The sequence below is a fragment of the Ranitomeya variabilis genome, chromosome 7, assembly GCF_051348905.1.
Source record: "Ranitomeya variabilis isolate aRanVar5 chromosome 7, aRanVar5.hap1, whole genome shotgun sequence".
NCBI classification, from domain to species: Eukaryota; Metazoa; Chordata; class Amphibia; order Anura; family Dendrobatidae; genus Ranitomeya; species Ranitomeya variabilis.
The window spans coordinates 174671569-174696648 of record NC_135238.1 but is presented as its reverse complement, the minus strand read 5'-3'; the positions used below and the strand labels follow the sequence as shown (position 1 = coordinate 174696648).

General features: G+C 44.2%; 2 protein-coding genes across 7 annotated transcripts in view; both read right to left on the bottom strand.

The window, feature by feature from the left end:
• Positions 1–25080, bottom strand: part of UBE2F (ubiquitin conjugating enzyme E2 F (putative)) — a 291447-nt gene that overhangs the window by 253821 nt on the left and 12546 nt on the right. The gene's annotated exons all lie outside the window — the stretch shown is intronic.
• Positions 12629–13776, bottom strand: LOC143785777 (uncharacterized). The gene is made up of 2 exons (XM_077274900.1): positions 13513–13776; positions 12629–13425 (listed from the first exon to the last, which is right to left on the bottom strand). The coding sequence occupies exons 1-2, from the start codon at positions 13675–13677 to the stop codon at positions 12658–12660; spliced, it is 933 nt and encodes a 310-aa protein (XP_077131015.1). The 5' UTR covers positions 13678–13776; the 3' UTR covers positions 12629–12657.

The window sequence follows — 25080 nt, the reverse complement described above, 5'->3', positions numbered from 1 at the left end:
CAGATCAGCGCTAAAAGAAATTAGTTGTTTTTTTTAGCACACTGAGCCAAGTCTAAGAACTGAAAAAAAAAAAATAGAAAAAAAGTGTACACATCCCCTTCAAATGTGTAATATTCCATATATCATTATTTTTTACAGAGCATAAGCAGCAGCCATCATTAGAGGCTGGGATATACAACTCTAACTGGGCAGATATACAATTATACATTGTGGAAAAGCTGGATGTCATCCTTCACGGCTTTAGATGGAATCAATTTTTGTGAGATAAATTGAAAAACAGCAAGGGGGCAACAAAATAATGTAATGGCTAGAGAGAACATGAAATGAACAGGACAACTCAATGACTTGTATATAAAAATGACACCTCTAGTTACTTTAAAATCACTCGCAGTTTTTCACTGTTGACCGATCCGGAGCCTTCAGATGACGAAAAGAACACTTTCTCCAAACACCTCCAAGTCCCTGGCACTCCCCGTCATTGACATATCAGTAAGCAGCAACCTGACTGTATGCAAGGGGCTAATAGAGGTGTAGGATAAAGGAAAAAAATCTCTGCTTTTTCTATCACAGCACAGATAATGAAGAAATGGTTTACATATCTTCACCGATTGTCAGCGCTGGTATACATTAGGCCCGTTATCACCTGCTGCACTGGCTTCTTATTTGACCCACAAGATGAGCCCGAGTCATCAAAGCTTTTATGCCAATATTCTGGTGAAAAAAGCTTTGATCGGTTGCGTAATTTGGGCACAACTGGAGGCTGCACGTAAACGTTGTCACTTATCATTCTCACCCTGTTCTGTCTTCATACACGTTGATACGGTGTGTGATCCAACATACAGCATAAACCACTTCTGTCCCCCAAATAAGCAGACTGTTCTCTGTAGTCTAACTTGTTTATTGGTAACAGGTATTGAAAATGCGGTAAAACTAAAGGAATACAAATGACATATATAAGTATTGGGCTAAACAATCACACAGCTGATACAACTGACAAAGAAAGTATACAGTATGATGCAACCTATGTACATAACTACATACAGTAAGTCCCTGGTAATCACATTTCCTGTGTACTGGCTGCTATACAGTTAATCACACTCTGTACAACACTACATTGCAAGAACAGGGATAATGATCTTACCGGATAAACTTTACCAGGATGGCAACTAAGTAAGGTATTTCCAGCACAGCAGAAAAACACGTGTGTCCAGGAAGAACACAGAGGGAAAATGGAGGTTCCTCATCCCAAAATGCCTTGGTGCAATCCCACAATGCAACACTCTAATTATTACTAAAAAAACACAGGTTATAAATTTAACCACCACTGTGTGGTGCTATAACACAGCAAAACCAAAACACTAATAGTAGTGAACCTTTAATGCATGAAACGAGCTACACTGTCCTTGTTAAAATGGACAGAACACACCCCATTTCTACCCAATGGGTGTAAAGGGGGGACGACGAGCATCAACGTTAACTACTACACAAATATTACTCCAGTAGGGAATGGAGAATGATCTTTGGTGAAGGACCCAAAGAGGCGCAAGCCACTCGCTCCGACATTCACCTCTTCATGAATCAGGAGTGTCTGACTCCAGCATATCCGCTCATCAAAATCAGTGCAAACAACGCTGGTCTGGACAAATCGGGCCCTATATGTGCAGGATATGCTGAGTGACTGCGCATGTATGGAGCGTTGAATGATCAGAACAATGACAAGACCCCACAGAGTATTTATCAACTGAGCATAGGATCAATAATGTATGAAAAACAAACATCTCAATCCAGCACCTTTTACACATTCTATTTTCATTCTCTCTTTTTTTATTACATTTTTGAGTGGAGGTGATGTCATGAAAAATTAAATTTTTTACCTTTTTATTAATTTGGTTAATTGAAAATTTTTGGAGAAAAAAGTCCAAAAATTTTCAATTAACCAAATTAATAAAAAGGAAAAAACTAATTTGTCATGACATCACCTCCACTCAAAAATGTAATAAAAAAAAAAGAGAGAACAAAAAGGGAAAAGAATATCGAGACGATATTTATATATCAAAATTGCACCAATAAAGCATAATCCAAGCAACAAGAAAAAAAAACAAAAAAACAGTGGAATGGTGTTTTTTCCTTCAATCCACCTCACGAAGAATTGTTTTTCTGGTTTCTCGAGACATTTAAATAGTGGGGCCTAAAACTACAACAAATCCTGCAAAATAAACAGGTCCATATACATTGACAAAAAAAAAAAAAAAAGTTATGTCCAGATGATCAGGAACTGGCAGTGCATGTTCACTGCAACCAAACAATTGCTGCTTATTGAACGCAGGTGTTCACTGAACCAATGCAATACATTGTCTATAGGTGAAATTTCTCTTGAGGAGACTCGTATCGCCACAAGATAAATAGGCACGCTGAGGTCTGGAGAGATGCACCGCATGTCCGTCTCCTATCCACTATGCTGTAACATCTGAACGCAAGTTGGACGCTGCGCAAGTACGCAGCGTCCAACCCGCAGCGTTTACTGATCGTCTGCACATACCCTTAGAAGACGGAGATGGTGAAAAAAAAATTGATGATGGTAAGAAAGAGGTAAAGTAACAGTAACTCAAAGTAGGAAACTAGAAGGAACAACAAGTCATCACTAAATGGAGAGGTTTTTATTTAGATTTATTAAATATGGGTGTGTAAAGACTAGGAGCACTGAGCGCAGTCAAAGGGCCACAGCAGAACATATCCGCATTCTGATGCTCAGTGGGGATCCCAACATGATGGCACAGATCATAACGTGATGGCATATTCCTAGGGGTATGTTTTTTCTTTACAAGATGGGAATATCCTTTTAGGTAGCCTTTTAATAAGTGCTCACAATACATTTTCTGACATTAACATTTCATGAGCTTTCACCATCCAGGGGAGATTCATTTCTGTTCCAACATGATATTAAAACCTTAAAAAAAAATGCACCGATGCTCTCGATTTATGGCGTCTCCTGGACTTACTTATGCTTTTTAATATGCACTATAAATTCAAGGTGAATATTGAAAAAAGTAGACTGAGGACTGAACAATTTAAGCATGCAATATTAAAAGTGCTGAACGCTGGGGACGGAGCCGGCGCATTGTGAGGCTCGGTGGGCTGCAGAGTTGTGTATATTATTTATTGCAAAGTGGATACTCCTGAGCGAGGTCATCCCGCTCACAGGAGGAAACTCTATATGGCCGCCTTTTAACTTTAATAATTCAACTTTCTGCGCACAAGCAAAAGCTTAAAACACGCATCGAGAACATTAATAACTCATTTAGAGGTTTCAGAGAAAAAAGGGCTCCAAGAAGTAGTGGAGCGCTACGCTATGAACACAAAATTGTGAGTGAAGGCGGTAAAAAATAAAACAAAAAACAATTATGACCCACTGCAGCAATGAACGAAAAGGCTAAAGGGGTTATGTACAAAATGCAGGCTGATCTTAAGTGTCCTGCCACCATTACCACCGTAATCTTGAGTACTACCATGCAGCAAGCTCTTCATTCCACTGCAGCGCAACCACAGGAGAAATGGCGCATTACACAGGGACCTGTCTGTTAAACCTCATTTTGGATAAACAAATGTGTAGTTGCTTCAAAATGAAGGTGGACTCAAATAAGAAAGACCCAATACATCATATAGCATTGGTGGCCCTCTCTTTTGGTGCCCACCCAATCGTTTCTGATCAAATACTCCTCCTCAGCAATGGTCTCTGTTTACAGATACGTGGATGGTCACTGGGCCAGTTGTGAATCAGAGGTGGTGGGTGTGAGGGTCTCTTTATAACTTGTCATGGCAATTTGTACAGAATTGGCTGCTCAAAGACAACAAAAGTCTACGTGTGTTTAATTTTGATGAAAAAAACAACTCATTAAAAGTTTTCCAGGGGCGCTTCCAGGATGATGTGCAAGAGGACGCACATCAGGAGTGCTCCCACCAGACACCATCAGTTACACGGCTCCATCGCACTTATACCAGCCAATTAATCTCACCGGATGGGTCTCCCGGAGAGTTAAAACCTCTGCATATAAGGTTCGGCGGAGGCAGCTCCTGCGACAGCCATGGACTCGTTTCTGCTCAGAATCGGTGGGCTCTAGCATTCTGGCGCCATCTTGGCCCAGTGCCGAAGCATCAGTCCTAAATGGGAGGGAAAAGGAGATGGGAAGACTTGAGGTAGTGGAATTGTTACAACCTTCTGGTGGGGAGGGCAAGCATGGTCTCCAGCACGTTGCCAATGATTCCCTGCAGCCGCAGCCTGGGTCAGACACGTTAGGGCCCTACCATATAGGACAGTGCACAACATGGCCACGTCGTAACTGATAAAAGGCAGAAATCAGGCCACTGCTACCCCCACACCACAACAACAAATCCCTGGGTCTCAACTCCTAGGACATGAAGAACTGCTTCAAAGAGGATCCAATCTGACTGGGGCACAGGAAATCTGCTGACTTCAAGGGGTCAACCCAAAGTATCCAACCTCACCAACAATAGGGAAGGATGGAATGAACCTCCTGGTGACTCCTCTGGGGAAGATGAATGGCTAGCCCCAGACCACCATTCAGCATCTACGTCATGGAGGAAACTCCTCGTATACATCCCTTCTAATGAGGATTTTAAACCCTTACACTTGAAGAACGTAATTAGCATGTGTAAGTCAGGAACTGCAGCAACTTGCAGGACATATGGATGTTGTGGAGGGAAACCATGACATCAATAGATCTAATGTAGCAGACCTTCATTAACTGGCCCTCTCACAACAAAAGGATGTAAAAAAGTCTAAATGTCCACCTAGAGGATCTTGATAAGAGGGGCAAGAGGTGTAAGATAAGAGTATGGCCGGGCAGCACGGTGGCTCAGTGGTTAGCACTGCAGCCTTGAAGCACTGGAGTCCTGGGTTCAAACCCCACCAAGGACAACATCTGCAAAGAGTTTGTATGTTCTCTCCATGTTTGCGTGGGTTTCCTCCGGGTTCTCTGGTTTCCAAAGACATTCTGATAGGGCATCTAGATTGTGAGCCCCACTGGGGACAGTGATGATAATGTGTGCAAACTGTAAAGCACTGCGGAATATGTTAGCGCTATACAAAAATAAAGATGATTATTATTATGGCCAAGTTCACTCAAGGTGTTTTTTCAGCATGTTTTCCTTGGTTTTTCCTGCAGGTCTGGCATGCTACATTTGTCTTTTGTGCATGCTGATAAAGTTTAGTGTTGAAAAAAAGAGTCATATTTCATAAAATCAGGTATTGGCACAAAAAAAGCGCAAAATCTGATACCTGCGTTTTTGGTGCGTTTTTCACCACCCATTCATTTCAATGGGTGAAAAAAGCTGACAAAAAATGACATGCTCCACTGTGCAAAAAAAAGATGCAAAGCAGAAAATCCTGATAAAAAAAAAAAAAAAAAAAAAACTGCGTGAATGAGATTTCTGAAGTCTCAGACTTTGCTGGTACTGTAAAACGCAGCTGACAATTTACATTAAAAAAATGCATTAAAAAAACCACACACTGCAAAAACACCTAATGTGAACTTAGCCTAAGAGGCATTCCAGAGCCAAGCGGTCAGGAAAATCCTAAACTAATGCTTGAAACCATCTTCGATTCAATCCTGGGTGACCCTCAATGGGCAACAATTCAGTTTGAAAGAGCAGACCAAGCCCGGCAGCCTCGAGGCTTTACAGTTCATCCCCTGCCTGCATAATTATGAGACTAAAGAAATGATAATGACAAGGGCCAGGTCTCAGAGGGATATATTCTATCTGGGTACTGAAATACAGCAGTTTATGGAATTATCTCATATAACCCTTCAGCAGTATAATCTAACCTCTTTTTCTCATCTTTCAGGATACATCGGGGGCTTATCTACAGCATTACAGAATGCTGTAGATAAGCCCCTGATGCTGGTGGGCTTAGCTCACCTTCGATTTTGGGGGTGACAGGTTCCCTTTAAGGAGGAGGATGGCACTACCCACTAGAACGAAATATCAAATATATTTTATAACTTCTACAATCTCCAAGAGACACTTACTTCAAATCTGAATCGTTGAGACATTTTATCGAAAAATGATCTACCGTATTTTTCCGACTATAAGACGCATTTTTTCCCAAAAAAAATTGTGAGGAAAATTGGGGGTGCGTCTTATAGTTGGAATGCAGGCTTACCGGCATTGTGGCAGTGACAGAGGTGCGGGGATGATGTGGCGCGGTGAGCGGTATGGCATGAGCAGGGTCCCTTCCACATTTGCGGTGACGCCGCGGCCCGGTATTGAAGGAAAACAGCAAAGCTGGGTGAGTTACGTCTTTTCCGGTGGCGGTGGCCATCTTCCTGAGGCCGCGCGTGCGCAGATTGAGTTTTCTGCTTCCTGGGGCTTCAGGAAAATCGCCGCGGGAGGCCGCGCGTGCGCAGATTGAGATCGCGGCGGCCATTTTCCTGAAGCCGAGTTCGCAGATTGAGATCTCGGCTTCAGGAAAATGGCCGCCGCGATCTCCATCTGCGCACGCGCGGCCTCCCGCGGCCATTTTCCTGAAGCCCTGGGAAGCAGAGTACTGAATCTGCGCACGCGCGGCCTCAGAAAGGTGGCCGCCGCCACCAGGAAAACCGTGACTCACCCAGCTCTGCTGCTCTCCTTCAATACCGGGCCGCGGCGTCACCTCAAATGTGGAAGGGACCCTGGCCGCCACCACCTGAGGAAGTGACTGCACATCTGCCGCCGCCACAGCACTGCCACAACCTCCCCATGGACACCAGGCCATGGCGTCGCCCACCTAAGCAGGATGGGACCCTGCTCAGGTGCACGCCGTTCCGCCCACCACACCTCAGCATCACCTCACCTCTGCCACCACCATGCTTCCTGTGACCCTGCTCTGCCACTGCCTGCCCTCAGGTAAGAGATCTTAAATTCGGACAATAAGACGGACCCCCATCATATAAAAAAAATCTTTTTTTCTGCAATTTTCACCCCAAATTTGGGGTGCGTCTTATGGTACGGTGCGTCTTATAGTCCAAAAAATACGGTAATCTCTAGCTCTATAAAAAAAATAGCTCTACTAAATGGAGGTTTGAAAATATTTACTCGTATTCTGGCTAACAGACTTAATTATTGGCTACCTCAACTTATTAATAAAGATCAGATGGGTTTGGTGCCTTTTCGTCAGGGAGTGGATAACACTGGAAAGGTGATAGATTTTAGAGACTTGTCCAACAATAGTAAAAAAAAAAGAGCCCTCGTCTGGAGCCTAGATGCAGAGAAAGCTTTTAACTGCCTTGTCTGTTTGAGACGATAGGGGGCGTTTGGAGTTTCAAGCGCATTTCTTGTAGCCTTAAAGTCTTTACAAATCTCCCTCTATAAAACTTCCTTTTCACATTTCACTTAGTTTTAACATCTCAAATGGCACATTACAAAGATGTCCCCTTTCTCACCTATTTGCAATGTGAATTGAGCCCTTGGCAGCAATGGTCAGACAGAACCCTAACATCTCAGGGGGTGGAAATCAAATATAAAAATAAGATACTTCAAATATCATTATTCGCAGATGATGTCTTACTAACCCCCACATAATGCTTCTTAATCTCACTAAGGGCGTACTACCGCTACATTGATGACATTTTAATCATCTGGACGGAGTCTGAGCCACAGCTAAAGACGTTCCATAAACAGTTTAATCAATTTCACCCTACCATCAACTTGACACTCAACTACTCCTGCACTGAAATTAACTTTCTGGACACCATCATTAAGCTGCAGAACAATAAAATAGAGACATCCCTGTATCAGAAGCCAATCGACCGTCCAACATACCTTAAATGGGACAGTTTCCATCCAAAACACATAAAAAACTCCATTGTCTACAGCCAAGCCATCAGATACAATCGTATATGTTCCAACCCAATGGATAGGGATGAACACCTTGGTCGCCTCAGAAAGACCTTTTTGAATCAGGGCTACCATGCAAGAACAATTGAAAATCAGATCACAAGAGCCACCAGAATATCAAGGAATCACCTGCTACATTACAAAACTAAAGAAGAAAATAACCGGGTACCTCTAGTAGTTATCTACAATCCAAATCTGGAGGTGCTAAGGGGAGCTGCACGGAAATTACAACCTTTACTGCAAAAAGATGCCCGATTACAAGCAATTTTTCCAGACCCCCCACTACGGTGTTTTAGGCAGCCCCAAATCTAAGAAGCATCATTGTCAAGAGCTCCCTGTCCTCTCCGACAGCTGCAGGTACCTTTCCTTGCAACCAGAAAAAATGTAAAACCTGTCCATTTATAATGACCACGGACAAGATAAAGATCCCCAATTCACATCAGGACTACAAGATCCCAGGTACATTCAGCTGCGTCACTTCTAATGTGGTGTACTTAATTATCTGTACTAAATGTTCAACTGGGGGTCTGTATGTAGGGGAGACAGGGCAGAAACTGAGAACAAGGATGAACGCTCACCGCCATACAATAAGAGAAAAAAGAATGGATCTACCTGTGGCAATACATTTCTGTCTCCCAAATCATAACATTATGGACATGAAATTACTTGTATTAAAGGGCAACTTCAAATCGCAGAAAGACAGGAGAGTCTGGGAATATAAACTGATGATGACCTTTGACACTCTCAGTGCAGGAATGAATGTGTCACACGGATTTATGTCTTTTTACATCAACTAACTACAACTAAGGAACTTGCCCATCAGACCATGTGGGGTCATCACAACAGAGACCCTAATCACAGGACAATAAAACAATCCTTATCTAAGAATTGGCCCAATATTTATGGACGTAACGGTTTATCACCCATGGTAATTCTGCTTCATGTCACCTGGCTTATCCATGGTTTTTTCCCCTCTCCCTTTTTTTTTTTTTTTTTTTCTATACTATGTTGTGCATAAACACCGGATTACGTACCGGTAATGCTCTTTTATAGAGCCACGACAGCACCCACTTGAGAGAGGGGATCCGCCCCTAGGAACAGGAAACCCTATGGAGAGATAAAAGGGGCGGTCCCCCTCGCTCCCACAGTTGGGTTACAGAGATTGCGAGGAACCGCCCACCAGATTTAGTAGGCAATTTGATATCAGCTGTTATCATTAGTTAACTTAGTATGGCTAACTACAAGAACCAAAAAACACCCTTAATCGTGCTTTTATAAAAATAACTTAATAGGGTGGGAAGTAAAGGGGTGCTGTCGTGGCTCTATAAAAGAGCATTACCGGTACGTAATCCGGTGTTTTCTCTTCGCCACGACAGCACCCACTTGAGAGACTTTCAGAGATAGTCATTTGGGAGGGATCACAGTGTTAAGAACTGATCTACCAAAGGACAGGTCAGATGAAGAAGACAAATCCAATCTATAGTGATTATAGAATGTAGTGGGAGAAGCCCAAGTTGCGGCCTTACATATCAGTTCTATTGGAACTTCTGCTCGCTCGGCCCAGGATGATGCTATCGCCCGAGTGGAATGTGCTTTTACAGTCTCAGGCGGGTTCTCCCCTTTGGATGAATAGGCCAGACATATTGCATCCCGAATCCACCGAGATAAAGTGCCCTTCGTGATTCCATCTCCTTTCCTATGGCCCTGGAAGGAAATAAAGAGAGCCCTGCTCTTCCTCCAGGCGCTAGTTCTATCTAAATAGGCTAATATGGCCCTCCTCACATCTAATGTATGGTATTTTTGTTCTTCCTGATTCGTAGGGTTATCATAGAAGGAGGGAAGAAAAATTTCTTGTGATCTATGAAATTTAGTGCATACTTTGGGTAAGTAGGAAGGGTCTGTTTTTAGGACAATTCTGTCTGGAAATATAGACATAAACGGTGGATCTATTGACAGTGCCTGTATGTCGCTTACTCTTCTAGCTGATACCAAAGCAACAAGAAGAGCTGTCTTGATGGAAACATGTTTTATGTGAGCTGAATGTAGTGGCTCAAAGGGGTGGTCTGTTAGAGCTTCAAGGACTAAATTAACATCCCAAGGTGGTACATGGGGAATTTGGACTGTCTCTGACCTTTGGCAAGCTGCGATAAACCTGGCTACCCACCTGTCACCTGCAATATCGTGACCATATAAAGCACCAAGCGCAGAAATGTGTACTTTTAAGGTACTGACTGCCAGACCTAAATCGCGCCCTTTTTGAAGAAATTCTAGGACCATAGGGATCTGAATCTCGTTTGATAGTGCTGTTGGGTAGAGGTTTAAGAACTTTTTCCACACTCTCACATAAATGGATGTGGTAGATTTTTTCCTACTTAGTAGCAGAGTGTCAATTACTTTGTTAGAAAATCCTCTCATTTTTAGCAGCCGCCTCTCAAATGCCAAGCAGTCAACCGCAGACCCTTCACCTGAGGGTGGTTGAAGGGGCCTTGGGAGAGCAGATCCTGATCCTCCGGAAGGATCCACGGGTCTGAAATTGACATAATTCTCAGCCAGGAGAACCATGGCCTCTTGGGCCAAAATGGAGCTATTAAGATCACATTTGCTCTGTCCTCCCTTATCTTCCTGATCACCGTTGGAAGAAGTATTAGTGGGGGAAAGGCATATGCTTTCTGGAATGTCCATGGGACTTGCAGAGCATCGAAGATATCTGGATTGTCGGATCGGAACAATGAAGCGAACCTTTTGACTTGTCTGTTGTGTCTCGTCGCAAAAAGGTCTATCTCGGGAGTACCCCATTTTTTGATTATCATTAAAAAGATACGACGGCTGAGAACCCACTCTCCTTGGCGGAGAGTGTGGCGGCTGAGGAAATCCGCTTTTGGATTGTCGACTCCTCTTACATGCAGTGCTGATAAGGATAGGAGGTGCTCCTCTGCTATGGATAGAATGTCGCCGGCTATACACATGAGAGCTTCTGATCTTGTTCCCCCTTGGTGGTTTATGTATGCCACCGCTGTCATGTTGTCTGAAAAGATTCTTGTATGCGTTCCGTGTAACTGCGGAAGAAATTTACATATGGCATGAAAGATAGCCTTCAGTTCTTTTTGATTAGAAGAATCATTCGATTCTCTAGGAGACCACAGACCTTGAACTATTTGATCTCCTAAGTGTGCTCCCCAACCACTAGGACTGGCATCGGTAAAGAGTGTTTTTGAAGGTTTAACCACCCAGGGAACCCCACTGGTAAAATGACTCTGGTCTAACCACCAGGTAAGAGAATCTACCACGTCAGATGGTAAAGATAACCGACTATCCAATTGGCCTTGTAACCTCTCCTCTTCCTGTAGAATTTTATATTGTAATTTTCTACTATGGAATTGGGCCCATGGGACAGCCGGGATACATGATGTAAAGGAACCAAGAAGGGACATCCCTTCTCTTAGGGAAATTAGGGGTTTATTAATCACCGATTGTACCTTGTTTATAATTGCTAATTGTTTAGAGTCGGGAAGAAAGCACCTTTGATTTGTAGAATCTAGAATAAGCCCTAGGAATGTTTGTCGAGTTGTGGGGGACAACCTGGATTTCTCCCAGTTTACTAACCACCCCAATTCCTGTAGGGACGAAATTGTATCAAGTACTCGTTGATGGCATTGGGAAAGAGAGTTGCCCACTATAAGAAGGTCATCTAAATATGGTATTACAAGAGTGTCTTTTAATCTCAAATATGACATTACTTCTGACATTAATTTTGTGAAGACTCTCGGAGCTATCGACAGTCCAAAGGGCATTGCTGTATATTGATAATGCCTTATCTGACCTTCCATTATAACTGCCACCCGTAGATATTGCTGATGTTCAATGAAGATTGGTAGATGGTAATACGCATCTTTAAGGTCAAGTACTGCCATAAAGCAATGGGGAAACAGGAGCTTTATAGTTGATCGTATAGACTCCATTTTAAAGGTTTGGTTTTCTAAGAAGACGTTTAGTCTTTTCAGGTTAATTATTGTTCTAAATGATCCGTCTGGTTTTGGAATCAAAAATAGAGGGGAATAAAAACCCCTTCCTTTTTGATGAGAAGGGACTTCCACTAGTACCCCTTTGGACAGGAGATTTATTATTTCCTGTTCCAAGGCCTCTTGTTGTGAATGAGACTTTAAGGAAGTCAATAAGAATGAGTCCGGAGGGACTCGGGCAAATCTTAATTTAAGACCCGTAGATATAAGGCTAGTTGCCCATGGATTGGAAGTCATTGTCAGCCATTGTGAAGTGAAGAAAGACAACCTACCACCAACGGGTAGATCTGTCCTAACGGGTTTTATCCTCAGGTTTGAATGGACGTTTTCCGAAAAACGCTCCTTTCTGCTTAAAGTCTTTATTAGCCCAGCGGTCTTGGTTTTTATAGTCCTTTCTTCTATTAAACGTGGGCTTACGGAACGCTCTCCTGTAGGATGGGAGATAAGTGTTATTGGGGAACCCCTTTTTCCTCTCACCCGCTTTAGTTAGTATTTCGTCTAACCTAGTACCAAATAGGTACTCACCCTGGCATGGAAGACCACATAATTTAGACTTCGTTTGGGGATCTCCTTTCCACCCCTTTAGCCATAAGGCTCGACGAGCCGCGTTAGTCAGACCTGCCGATTTGGCAGCTAGCCATATGGAATCAGCTGAGGAATCCGCCAAAAAGGCTGTAGCTCCTCTAATTAACGGTATGGAAGAGATCTATCTCGGGAAAGGCCGCTCTTTAATCCTTCTTCTAAATCATTTAACCAGACCAACATGGACCTGGCAGTGCATGTGGCTGATATAGCCGGCCTGAAGGCTCCAGTACAGGATTCCCATGCTCTTTTTAAGAGGGTATCCGCTTTCCGGTCCAGCGGGTCTTGCAAGGAGCCGGAATCTTCTACGGGTAGCAAAGATTTTTTTAGAAGTGGAAGCCACTGCTGCATCTACCTTCGGGGCTTTTAACCATATAGAGAAATCTTCGTCATTAAAGGGATAGCGTCTTTTTGACGAAGACGGCAATCCTCTTTGTCCCTGGCTTTCCCACTCCTTTTTTACTACATTTTTAATTGCTGGAATTACAGGGAAAGAAGGTTTTTTCCTCTCTGACAGGCCTGCAAACATCACGTCCTGTGGTGTTTTAGGGATTTTTGTGTCTTCAATACCCATGGTGTTACAAACTGATCTTACTAAATTATCGATACTGTCTGTGGGAAAGCATGTATCCCGCTCATCATCTGAGGAAATGATCCTTTGGGACCCATCCGAATCTTTATCTTCAGTCTCAGAGGACTGCTCAGACCTGGGGGAATTATATTTTTTTCTACCCTCGGGAATTTTTTCCGAGCTTCGGAAGGCCTGTAATTCTTCCCTAATCATACTCCTTATATCTTCCGACCTTACTGAAGACTCCTCACGTAAGGTGGATTCGATGCAAGACTGGCACAGCTTCTTTAAATAATTATCGGGGAGCGGCTGAGAGCATAAAGCACATTGTATGTGTTTGGTTTTCCCCGTTCTTTTTGCCTAAGGAATATAGACAAAGAGGGGGAGTGTAATCAGCCTAAGAGGGTACACACACACACTCACCCAGTGAGGTTGTTGTTACAATACCGGCTGATGAGGAGGAGACGGAGGCACAGATGGAACCGACCGGCCTGATTTCTTATCTCTGGCGCTTTTGGAAGAAGATGATCTGCGACTGCTGCTTGTTCGGCTACTAGGCGCAATAGCGGTGACTTCGGATGAAGCCATCGCCGGGTCCTGTGGAGATGCCATGATGGACGCCGGAGGATCAGTGCCGGCGTCCTTTTCTAATGGGGGCCGCCATCTTCTTCCTGCCGCACCCGGAAGTGACCGCTACATCCGGGTCGCGGCTATTCAGTACGCGCCTGCGCTCCCACCAGCATCAGCGCAGGCGCCGTCCTCCTCCTGTTTCACCCCGGAAGTTACGATCTGCTTCCGGGGGATAGTATACCGGACCCACGCTGCCTGCGCACCATGAGGGATGGCGCCGCAGGATCTCCTTACCCCAGCGATTTGGTCCTTGCAGGTCTGCTGGGTGGATCTCCATGAGCCAGGCGACTCCCCGGACCTGGCCTCACAGTACCTGCCAGCAGAGGGGGGAAGCTGCCATAGGACCCCCGACGCTGCTTCCAGCTTCTGGAGCCCTTGCCGTCCCATAAAGGTAAACTGCGCAAGCGGCATCCAGGCTGGGCATCCTCTTCTCTCCAAGGGTCTCCCGTAGGAACAGGAAACCAACTGTGGGAGCGAGGGGGACCGCCCCTTTTATCTCTCCATAGGGTTTCCTGTTCCTAGGGGCGGATCCCCTCTCTCAAGTGGGTGCTGTCGTGGCGAAGAGAAAATATGTGATTCTTCAGAATTTGTTTTAGTCTTTGCCTGATGAAGAGAAGTATGTAGTCTCGAAAGCTTGCAATTTGTTACCATCTTTTCAGTTAGCCATTAAAAGGTATCAACCACTGAGGACTCTCAATTCTAAATATTTTTCTAAGGGAATATGGTCACTTATTGGGGTATAAAATAGATGCCCTAAAAACAGATGCTCTCTCATTTGGTGGGCTGAAATTTTCACATACCACCAGACCTGAGAACAGACAGGGTGGAGGTGTTGGTTTACTCCTTTCATCACAATGTGCTTTCCAGGTCATCCCCCCAGTTCCCTCACTTACATTTCCTTCCTTTGAAGTCCACGCAGTCAGACTCTTTAAGCCCTTCTCCTTGCGGGTGGCGGTTGTTTATCGCCCTCCAGGCTCCTCCCGCCTGTTTCTAGACCACTTTGCCACCTGGCTTACTCACTTTCTATCCTGTGACATCCCCACCCTCATCATGGGAGACTAACATCCCCATCAATGATCCCCTCTCCCAATCTGCCTCTCAACTTCTCTCTCTAACTTCTTCATTCAACCTCTCACAGTTTACTAATTCTCCTAAGCATGAGGACGGGAATACTCTGGACCTGGTTTTCTCCCGTTCCGGATCGCTGCACGACTTTACTAACTCCACTCTCCCGTTCTCGGACCACAACCTTCTATCCTTCTCTGTCAAGAATTGTCTCCTCACCCAGGACACCCCCACTTACCACACTTATCGGAATACACGTACCATTAATACCCAGCAGCTTATGGACAACCTCCACACATCTTTAGCCCCCATCTCCTCCATCTCCTGTCCAGACTTAGCATTGTCACACTTCAATATTACACTGAAGAATGCGCTGGATGAAGCAGCACCTTCTACACCCAGAAAGACCCGACACAGACAACGGCAGCCCTGGCACACTATGCAAACACGCTTTCTTCAGCGTTGCTCAAGGTGTGCAGAGAGGCAGTGGAGAAAATCTCTCTTAGCAGACTTCATCCACTATAAGTTCATGCTCAAAACCTATAACTCTGCCCTTTCTCTGGCCAAACAATCCTACTTCTCCACCCTCATCACCTCACTATCCAACAACCCAAAACGACTTTTTGAAACCTTAAACTCCCTCCTGAAACCTAAAGTACAGGCCCCCCATCTCCAATCTCAGTGGTGAGGATCTGGCCACTTATTTCCTAGAAAAAAATCAATCACATCCATCAGGATATCTCAGCCCAATCTCCTCAGTGCCTGGATCCCCTTCCCAGCCGCACCTCAAGCTCATTAGACATCTTTGAGTCTGTTTCAGAAGAAGTTTCCAAGCTCCTCACTTCTGCTCGGCCTACAACCTGCAATAGTGACCCCATTCCTTCACCTCTCCTGCAGTCTCTCTCACCAGTGGTCAACACTCACCTGACTAAAATATTTAACCTCTCTCTTTCTTCAGGTATCTTTCCCTCCTCATTTAAACATGCCATCATTACCCCTTTACTTAAAAAAGCCATCCCTGGACCAGAACTGCATGGCTAACTACAGACCTGTCTCTAACCTTTCCTTCGTCTCTAAACTCCTGGAATGCTTGGTCCATTCCCGTCTAATCCGCTATCTCTCGGATAACGCTCTTCTCGACCCCTTACAATCTGGTTTCCGCTCCGTACACTCCACTGAAACTGCCCTCACTAAAGTCTCTAATGATCTAATAACAGCTAAATCCAAAGGTCATTGCTCTCTGCTGATTCTCCTGGATCTATCTGACGCATTTGATACTGTGGATCACCAGCTCCTTCTCACTATGCTCCGCTCCATAGGCCTCAAGGACACAGCCCTCTCCTGGTTCTCTTCCTACCTCTCTGACCGCTCCTTCACTGTATCTTTTGCCGGCTCCTCTTCCTCTCCCCGTCCCCTTACTATCGGGGTTCCACAAGGCTCAGTCCTGGGCCCCCTCCTTTTCTCTCTATACACTGCCCCTATTGGACAAACAATCAGCAGATTTGGGTTCCAGTACCATCTCTATGCTGATGACACCCAATTATACACTTCTTCCCCTGACATCACCCCCACTCTAATTCAAAATACCAAGGATTGTCTGTCTGCTGTCTCTAACATCATGTCCTCCCTCTATCTGAAACTAAATCGCTCCAAAACTGAACTGCTTGTGTTTCTCCCTTCTACTAACCTCACTCTACCCAACATCGAAATTACCCTGGAGGGTTCAACCATAACTCCCAAGCAGCATGCCCGCTGTCTTGGGGTCATATTCGACACCGAACTTTCCTTTACTCCCTATATCCGATCACTCACTCGATCTTGTCACCTGCACCTTAAAAACATCTCCAGAATCCGACCTTTTCTCACCTTTGAAACTGCTAAGACTCTTACTGTCGCTCTTATTCACTCTCGTCTGGACTACTGCAACTCTCTTCTGATCGGTCTCCCTCTTTCCAAACTTTCTCCTCTCCAGTCCATCTTGAATGCGGCAGCCAGGGTCATATTTCTGTCCAGCCGCTTCACCGATGCCTCCATCTTGTGCCAGTCATTACATTGGCTACCCATTCGCTACAGGGTCCAGTATAAACTCATCTCTCTCACCCACAAAGCTCTCCACAGTTCTGCACTGCCTTATATCTCCTCTCTCATCTCCGTCTACCGCCCTACACGTGCCCTCCGTTCTACAAACGACCCAAGACTAACATCCCCCCATAATCCGAACCTCGCACCTCCGTCTCCAAGACTTCTCTCGTGCTGCCCCAGCTCTCTGGAATGCACTTCCCCAGACGATCAGACTGATACCGAGCCCCGACCTATTCAAGCGCGCTTTAAAAACCCATCTCTTCAAACAAGCCTACCACATCAACTATTCAGTAAACTAACTTTGTCCTATTCCCTGCCTCCAAATATTATCTGCATGTGAATCTGCACCCTACTATTCATCTGTCTCCACACCCTCCACGCACACGATAACTGCACTTGATACTTGACTATTGCACTTAAACACACGGGCTGATGACCGGATCATGCAGCTTTATATGAAAATCCCTATTTATTATAATTGCCAGACCTGAAATAACAAGCACTTTTCACCTATTGTGTCCCCCCATTTCCTTGTAGATTGTAAGCTTGCGAGCAGGGACCTCACTCCTAATGTCACTGTTTAAATTGTCTTACCTTGTACTGAATTTATTGTCTGTACATGTCCCCGCTTAATTGTAAAGTGCTGCGGAATATGTTGGCGCTATATACATAAAAATTATTAATTATTATTATTACTTTTGAATATCAATCCTAACACTTTAGAGCAATTAATAACAAATTATAAATTTAGGTGGAAGACTGAGGCCACTAAAATTTTTAGGAGTAAATGCATCCTCTTCCTATAATAACCTGTATAACAACAATTTTCCATCCCTCTTTAGAGAACTGCAGAAATTACTGACCAAATGGATGCCCCCTTAGGGTATATTTGCATGTGGCGTATTTGCTGCCTACTGCCGCAGCGGCCAGATGTTACAGCATAGTGGATGGGATTTTATTAAATCCCTTCTCCACTATGTGCACAGGGACACCCGCGGCTTCCCTGCGTAACCGGACATGTGGTGCGTCTTTCTAAACCGCAGCATGTCTATTTATCTTGTGGAGACGCTCAGTCTCCGCAAGATAAATATCACAGTCCTATGTATAGGATGCGGTGATTCCGCATGGTTCAATGAACACATGCGGAATCACAGCACGTACAAAAGTCGGCAGCGCTTTGGACGGAGCTGCTTCCAAAGCGCTGCCAATCCGGACCGTGAAAACACACCCTTACACTCACTAATTGGTCATGTAGCCTCAGTTAGTATGTCCCTCCTTCCTAACCTAATTTAGCATTTTGAGACTCTCCCTGTAAGGCCATGTTCACACTTTGCGGGTTTTACCGCGGACCCACAGCGTTTCTGCAGCTGCGGGTCCGCAGCAGTTTCCATTGCGTCTACATTAACATGTAAACCCTATGGAAACCGCAATCCGCAGTGCACATGCTGCGGGAAAAACCGCGCAGAAACGCAGCGGTTTACAACCCGCAGCATGTCACTTCTTTGTGCAGAATCGCTGCGATTCTGCACCCATGGGAATGCATTGATCCGCTAACTTCCCGCATGGGGCTGTGCCCACGATGCGGGAAGTAAGCGGATAATGTGCAGATGGTACCCGGGGTGGAGGAGAGGAGACTCTCCTCCAGGCCCTGGGAACCATATTAGTGTAAAAAATAAAGAATAAAAATAAAAAATAATGATATACTCACCTCTCAGCGCTGCACGAGGCCGTCCGGTCGCAGGGTTGCTGTGCGAGCAGGACCTGCGGTGACGTCGCGGTCACATGACCGTGATGACGCCGCGGTCACATGACCGTGACGTCACGAAGGTCCTTCTCGCACAGCATCTTTGGAACCGGACGGGCAGCGCCGAGGAGATCGGGACGTCAGAGGGTGAGTATATAACCATGTTTTATTATTTTTAACATTACTATTGATGCTGCATATTGCTGCATATGCAGCATCAATAGTATAGTAGTAAACCCGCAGCGGAAACCGCAAGACAAAACGTGATAAATCTGCAGGGATAACCGCAGCGGTTTTGCCCTGCAGATTTATCAAATCCGCTGCGGGAGAACCCGCAGGGACCCGAACCTACGTGTGCACATGGCCTTAAGGTGCCTCTGGGGGAACCTGTCAGGATTGTGCACAGTAACCTACAGACAGTGTCAGGTCGGTGCCGTTTTCCTGACTACAATGATACCTTGTCTGATGAAATCTGTCTTGTGGTTGTTGTTTAATCTTTATTTGAAGTTTTTAGTTAATGATATGCTCGTGCTCCAGGGCAGCCTGTGGTGCTCTGATTAGGTATTCATAATGAAGTCTGCTGACGGGTCACGGATCCCTGACTGACCGGCCCCCTAGTTTGCATAATCAATATCTATACATACTGAAGAAAAAAAAAAGAATAAAAAAAAAAAAAAACTTCTGCAGGCAGGCGCCAGCTGTGAAACTGCGCTGCAGCATGATTGCATGTTTAGTGTCCTAGTAACAACTATTCTTGATATTGAGCAAGTACAAAATTTATATATATATATATATATATATATATATATATATATATATATATATATATATATATATATATATATATATATATATATATACACACACACACATACACACACATACATACACTGAAAAAGGCTCCCGCAGAGCCTGCGCAGTAGCTGCTATCGGAGTATATAGCTGTGATCTGATAGCTACAACTGCACATGCGCAGTCATCACCGTCTTGCTGGAGAGGAAAAAATAAATAAAAATTCCTCCTCCAAGATGGCGCCCCCCAGCGCCTGCACAGTAGCAGCTCTCGGTGATCTCAGAGAGCTTCTACTGTGCAGGTGGCATAACGAGAAAAAAATTCAAAATGACAGAATTACATTTTTTGGTGTCATCGCTACATTGAAATTCAATGCAATAATAGGCGATCAAAAGATTGTATCTATACCAAAATGGTGTCAATAAAAACGTCACCTCGGTGTGCAAAAAATAAGCCCTCACCCAACCCAAGATCACAAAAAATGGAAACACTACAGGTCTCAGAAAAAGGCGCTTTTTTTTTTAAACCAATTCTGGATATTTTTTTCACCACTTAAACAACAAAGAACCTAGACATGTTTGGTGTCTATGAACTCGTAATGACCTGGAGAATCAAAATGGCAGGTCAGTTTTAGCATTTAGTGAACAAAGTAAAAAAAAACAAAACTGCAATTGCACTTTTTTTTACAATTTCACCGCAATTGGAATTTTCATCCTGTTTTTCAGTACATGATATGTAAAAATCAATGGAGTTGTTCAAAAGTACAACTCGTCCCGCAAAAAACAAGCCCTCACATGGCCATATTGACTGAAAAATAAAAAAGTTATGGCTCTGGGAAGAAGCGAAGCAAAAAACGGAAATTGAAAAACTGAAATACCCCTGACCGTTAAGGGGTTAATATGGCATCGTGTGTAATTAACATATGAAGATTGATTAGAACTTCAATCTTTTATTTTTGTTTTATCATGCAATATGTTTAGGGGCCACTAGAGGGAAATAAGGCCCATTAGTGACGTTTCAATGTACTCTACTTCCACCGACCTTTAATTTTCCTCCATAATATGTGAATACTTTGTGCATAAATCGATAAAGTTACAAAACTTAATAAAAATTACATAATAATAATAAAAAAAAAAGTTTTCCCTTAGGTTAGGGAATAGGTTACTGAACGCTGAAGAGTTCGACCATCAGGAGCTGCAGTGATTCTAAGGAGAGGGTTATGATGAGCCCCATCTACATGGAGCAGAGGTCGAGCCATTATCTATGAGACTACTGAAAAAGCATTAAGCTACTTACCAGTAGCAGCATTTTTCGGAGGCCCATGACAGCACCACGAGAGAGGGGATCCGCCCTTCAGGAACAGGAAACCTACAGATACAAAAGGGCGGCACCTCTCCCACGCATCAGTTGTATTTCAGAGATTGAGAAGACTACCATGGTTAATGGCACAAATATATAACAAATATATACAAAATATATCATTCTAACTGTGATTTTTATTAACACACGTGAAACCTTATAAAAGGGAGTGCAGCCGCCACATGAAAGGGAGGGAACTAAGGGTGCTGTCATGGGCCTCCGAAAAATGCTGCTACCAGTAAGTAGCTTAATGCTTTATTCGGACTCCCATGACAGCACCACGAGAGAATTACAGAGATGTAAGCTACCTTAGGGAGGGACTATAGACTGCAGTACCCTTAACCCGAAGGTGAGATCTGAGGAGCTCCCTAAGTCCAACTGATAGTCCAACTAAGTCCAACTTAATAAAGGTAGAAGATGACCATGTGGTCGCCTTACATATCTGGTTGATTGACACTCCAGATCTTTCTGCCCAGGACGATGCCATGCCCCGCGTGGAATGCACCCTCAGATTCTGCGGAGCCGGACCCCCATCTGCTGTAAAAGCTAGAGAGAGATAGCCTCCCTATTCCATTTGTCTAGTGTGCATTTTGATACTCTAAGCCCTTTTCTAGAACCTTGGAAGGACAAAAATAATGCATTATCCTTTTTCCAAGGATTAGTAGCCGAGATATATTGTAGTAGGCCTCTTCTAACGTCTAACGAATGAAGCTTCTCTTCTTTAGGGTTAGAAGGGTTAGGGAGAAAAGAGGGTAGGATTATCTCTTGTGACCTGTGAAAGTGGAATAATACTTTGGGTAAGTAAGCTGGGTCCAGCCTTAGGACTACCCTGTCCTGCAAGAACTCTGTATAATGGGGAAGTCTGGAAAGGTGCCTGAATATCCCCTACTCTACGAGCAGATGTTATTACTATCAGAATACTGTTTTAAGGGATAGCATCTTAAATCAAGGCTGACTCCAGGGTTCAATGGGTGCCTCTGTCAAAGCTGGAAGGACTAGGTTGAGATCCCACGGCATGCTTCTATTCTTGTGTATGGGCCTAGCTCTCCCAGTGAGCTTAATAAATCTAGAAATCCAATAGATATTGGCAATATTACAGGAAAATAAGGCCCACAGGGCTGAGACCTGCACTTTTATAGTGTACTCGTGGAAGGGCCTAATTCCAAACCCTTCAGAGGAATTCAAAGATCTGTCGCACCAGTACCCAGTCTTCAACACTAAACTCAGAAGAGGCTAGGAATCATTTCCAGGTTCTAAAGCAGATTTTTGCTGTGATTTGTTTTCTACTTTTCAGAAGGGTGTCCTCTAAATTCGGGGATAAACCTCTATTTGTCAACAATGACCTTTCAGACTTCACGCCGTTAAATGAAGTCCCGTCACTTGTGGATGGTTGATAGGCCCCTGGCAGAGCAGATCCCGAAGGTCTGGAAGTACCCAGGGATCGCATACCTACATAGTCTTGAGCCTTACGAACCAGGTCCTCCTGGGCCAAAATAGGACGGTTAGTATGACCCTTGCTTGGTCTTCCCTGATTTTTCTTACCACTAGAGGTAACAGAGTTAATGGTGGGAATGCGTAGGCCTGGGAGAAGTCCCATTTTGTTAGGAATGCGTCCACTACCAGAGGATTCTCCCTGGGATTTAGAGAACAGAATTTCCTTACTTATCTGTTTCTCCTGTTGGCAAAGAGGTCTACCTCCGGTTGACCCCATTTGCGGACAATCTGGTTGAAGATGTCCCTGTTCAAAGACCACTCTCCCTGTTTTAGGGTATTGCAGCTTAGAAAGTCCTTTCCTCTGATATGAAGCGCTGTGAAAGATTGAAAATGTCTTTCGGCTGTTTGAAATAGGCGATCTGTTACTTGCATCAGAGCCTCTGAACGTGTTCCACCTTGGTGGTTGACATAGGCTACCGCCACTTGGTTGCGCGAAAGAATCTTGACATGGTGACCTTGTAGATACACGAGGAGCTTTTAACTGATAATTTCTATTGCCAACAACTCCCTCTGGTTGGACGAGGATCCCACCCGGGAGTCCTATTGTCCTTGGACCACGATGTCACCCATATGGGCCCCCCACCCTGAAGAGCTAGCATCCATGGTTATTACACAGTTATGTGGGTTACCCAGGGAACTCCTGAAGATAAGATGTCCTTGTCCAGCCATCACCTAAGAGACGTGATGTTTAACGGCTCAATGATATTTGGCTCTGCAGGGACCCCCCTAAGGCTCTATCATTAACTAAGACATCCTTCTGTAGGGGTCTAGTGTGAAACTGAGCCCACCTGACGGCTGGGATACATGACGTCAGGGACCCTAACAGGGACCTGGCCTGCCTGAGGGTCATTCAACTTGTCTGGATGTAGACAACATTGTTGTGCTTCAGAATCTAACAGTAGGTCTAAAAATTTCTGGACCTTTAAAGGCTGCAATCGGGATTTTTCATAATTTATTATCCAGCCTAAATGCTTCTAGCCTGGCCCTAGGTTTTTCTATTTGTGACAGGCAATGATCCACTGAATTACCCATTATCAGGAAATCATCTAAGTATGGGATAATAAGAATATTCGACTCCCGCAGATGAGCCAGGACTTCAGCAACTAATTTTGTGAATACCCGAGGGACAGCCGATAAACTGAAGGGAAGAGCCGTAAACTGAAAATGGAGGACTACCCCCCTCATAGACACCGATTTGTATGGATAGTTACTTGATAGTACGCGTCTCTCAAATCTATGACCGCCGTGAAAAAATTTTCAACCAACATCTTTATTGATGAACTGATTGATTCTATCTTAAAGGTTCGATTGATTGATTGAATAAGTGGCTCAAGAATTGGTGTAGGAAGGAGGGGTTTGGGTTCCTGCAGAACTGGGCCGACTTCTCAGTGGGCTACAGGCTCTACGCTAGGGACGGGCTGCACCTCAATGGGGAAGGGGCAGCTGTGCTGGGGGAGAAAATGGTTAGAAGGTTGGAGGAGTGTTTAAACTAGGGATTGGGGGGGAGGGTATTCATTTTATAGGAGGGGAAGATAGTGCAGATAGAGACCTGGGCACAAATAAGGAAGTTGGGGGTGGCGGTGGCATGGGGGGTGGGGTTAGAACAGTTAATAATTTAAGAAAGAATAGAGGTACAGAGAGGAACATCAAGTGCATGTATACTAATGCCAGAAGCCTCGCCAACAAAATGGACGAATTAGAACTAATGTTGTTGGAGCATAATTCTGACATGGTGGGGATATCTGAAACATGGCTGGATGAGAGCCATGACTGGGCTGTTAACTTGCAGGGCCATAGCCTTTTCAGAAATGACCGTACAGATAAGCGAGGGGGTGGAGTGTGTCTATATGTAAAATCTTCCTTAAAACCCATCCTGCGTGATAATATAGGTGAATTTAATGAAAATGTAGAGTCCCTGTGGGTGGAGATAAGGGGAGGGGGAAAAAATAATAAATTACTGATAGGGGTTTGTTATAAATCTCCAAAAATAATGGAAGCAATGGAGAATATCCTCGTAAAGCAAATAGATGAAGCTGCGACTCAAGGAGAAGTCATTATTATGGGGGACTTCAACTATCCTGAAATAGATTGGGGAACAGAAACCTGCAGTTCCAGCAAAGGTAATCGGTTTTTGACAACTATGAGAGACAATTACCTTTCACAGCTGGTTCAGGACCCAACAAGGAGGGGGGCACTGCTAGACCTAATATTAACCAACAGGCCAGACCGCATATCAAATATAAGGGTTGGGGGTCACTTGGGGAATAGTGATCATAACATAATAAGTTTTCATGTAACCTTTAATAAGATGGGTAGTAGGGGGGTGACAAGGACACTAAACTTCAGGAGGGCAAATTTCCAACGGATGAGAGAGGATCTTGGTGCAATTAACTGGGACGATATGCTGAGACATAAAAATACACAAAGAAAATGGGAGACATTTATTAGCATCCTGGATAGGACCTGTGCACAGTATATACCGTATGGGAATAAACATACTAGAAATAGGAGGAAACCAATATGGCTAAATAGAGCTGTTAGGGGCGCAATAAGGAACAAAAAGAAAGCATTTAGAGAATTAAAGGAAGTAGGTAGTGAGGAGGCATTAAATAAATACAGAAAATTAAATAAATTCTGTAAAAAGCAAATCAAGGCAGCAAAGATTGAGACAGAGAGACTCATTGCCAGAGAGAGTAAAAATAATCCCAAAATATTCTTTAACTATATAAATAGTAAGAAACTAAAAAATGACAGTGTTGGCCCCCTTAAAAATAGTCTGGGTGAAATGGTGGATGAGGATGAGGAAAAAGCCAATCTGCTAAATGACTTTTTTTCATCAGTATTTACAA

Excerpts from the sequence above, each read along its gene's own strand:
- LOC143785777 (XM_077274900.1), bottom strand. The coding sequence starts at position 13,677 with ATGGCATCTCCACAGGACCCGGCGATGGCTTCATCCGAAGTCACCGCT. Across the intron at positions 13,426-13,512 it reads CGTCTCCTCCTCATCAGCCG|GCAAAAAGAACGGGGAAAAC; the intron begins GTATTGTAACAA and ends TATATTCCTTAG.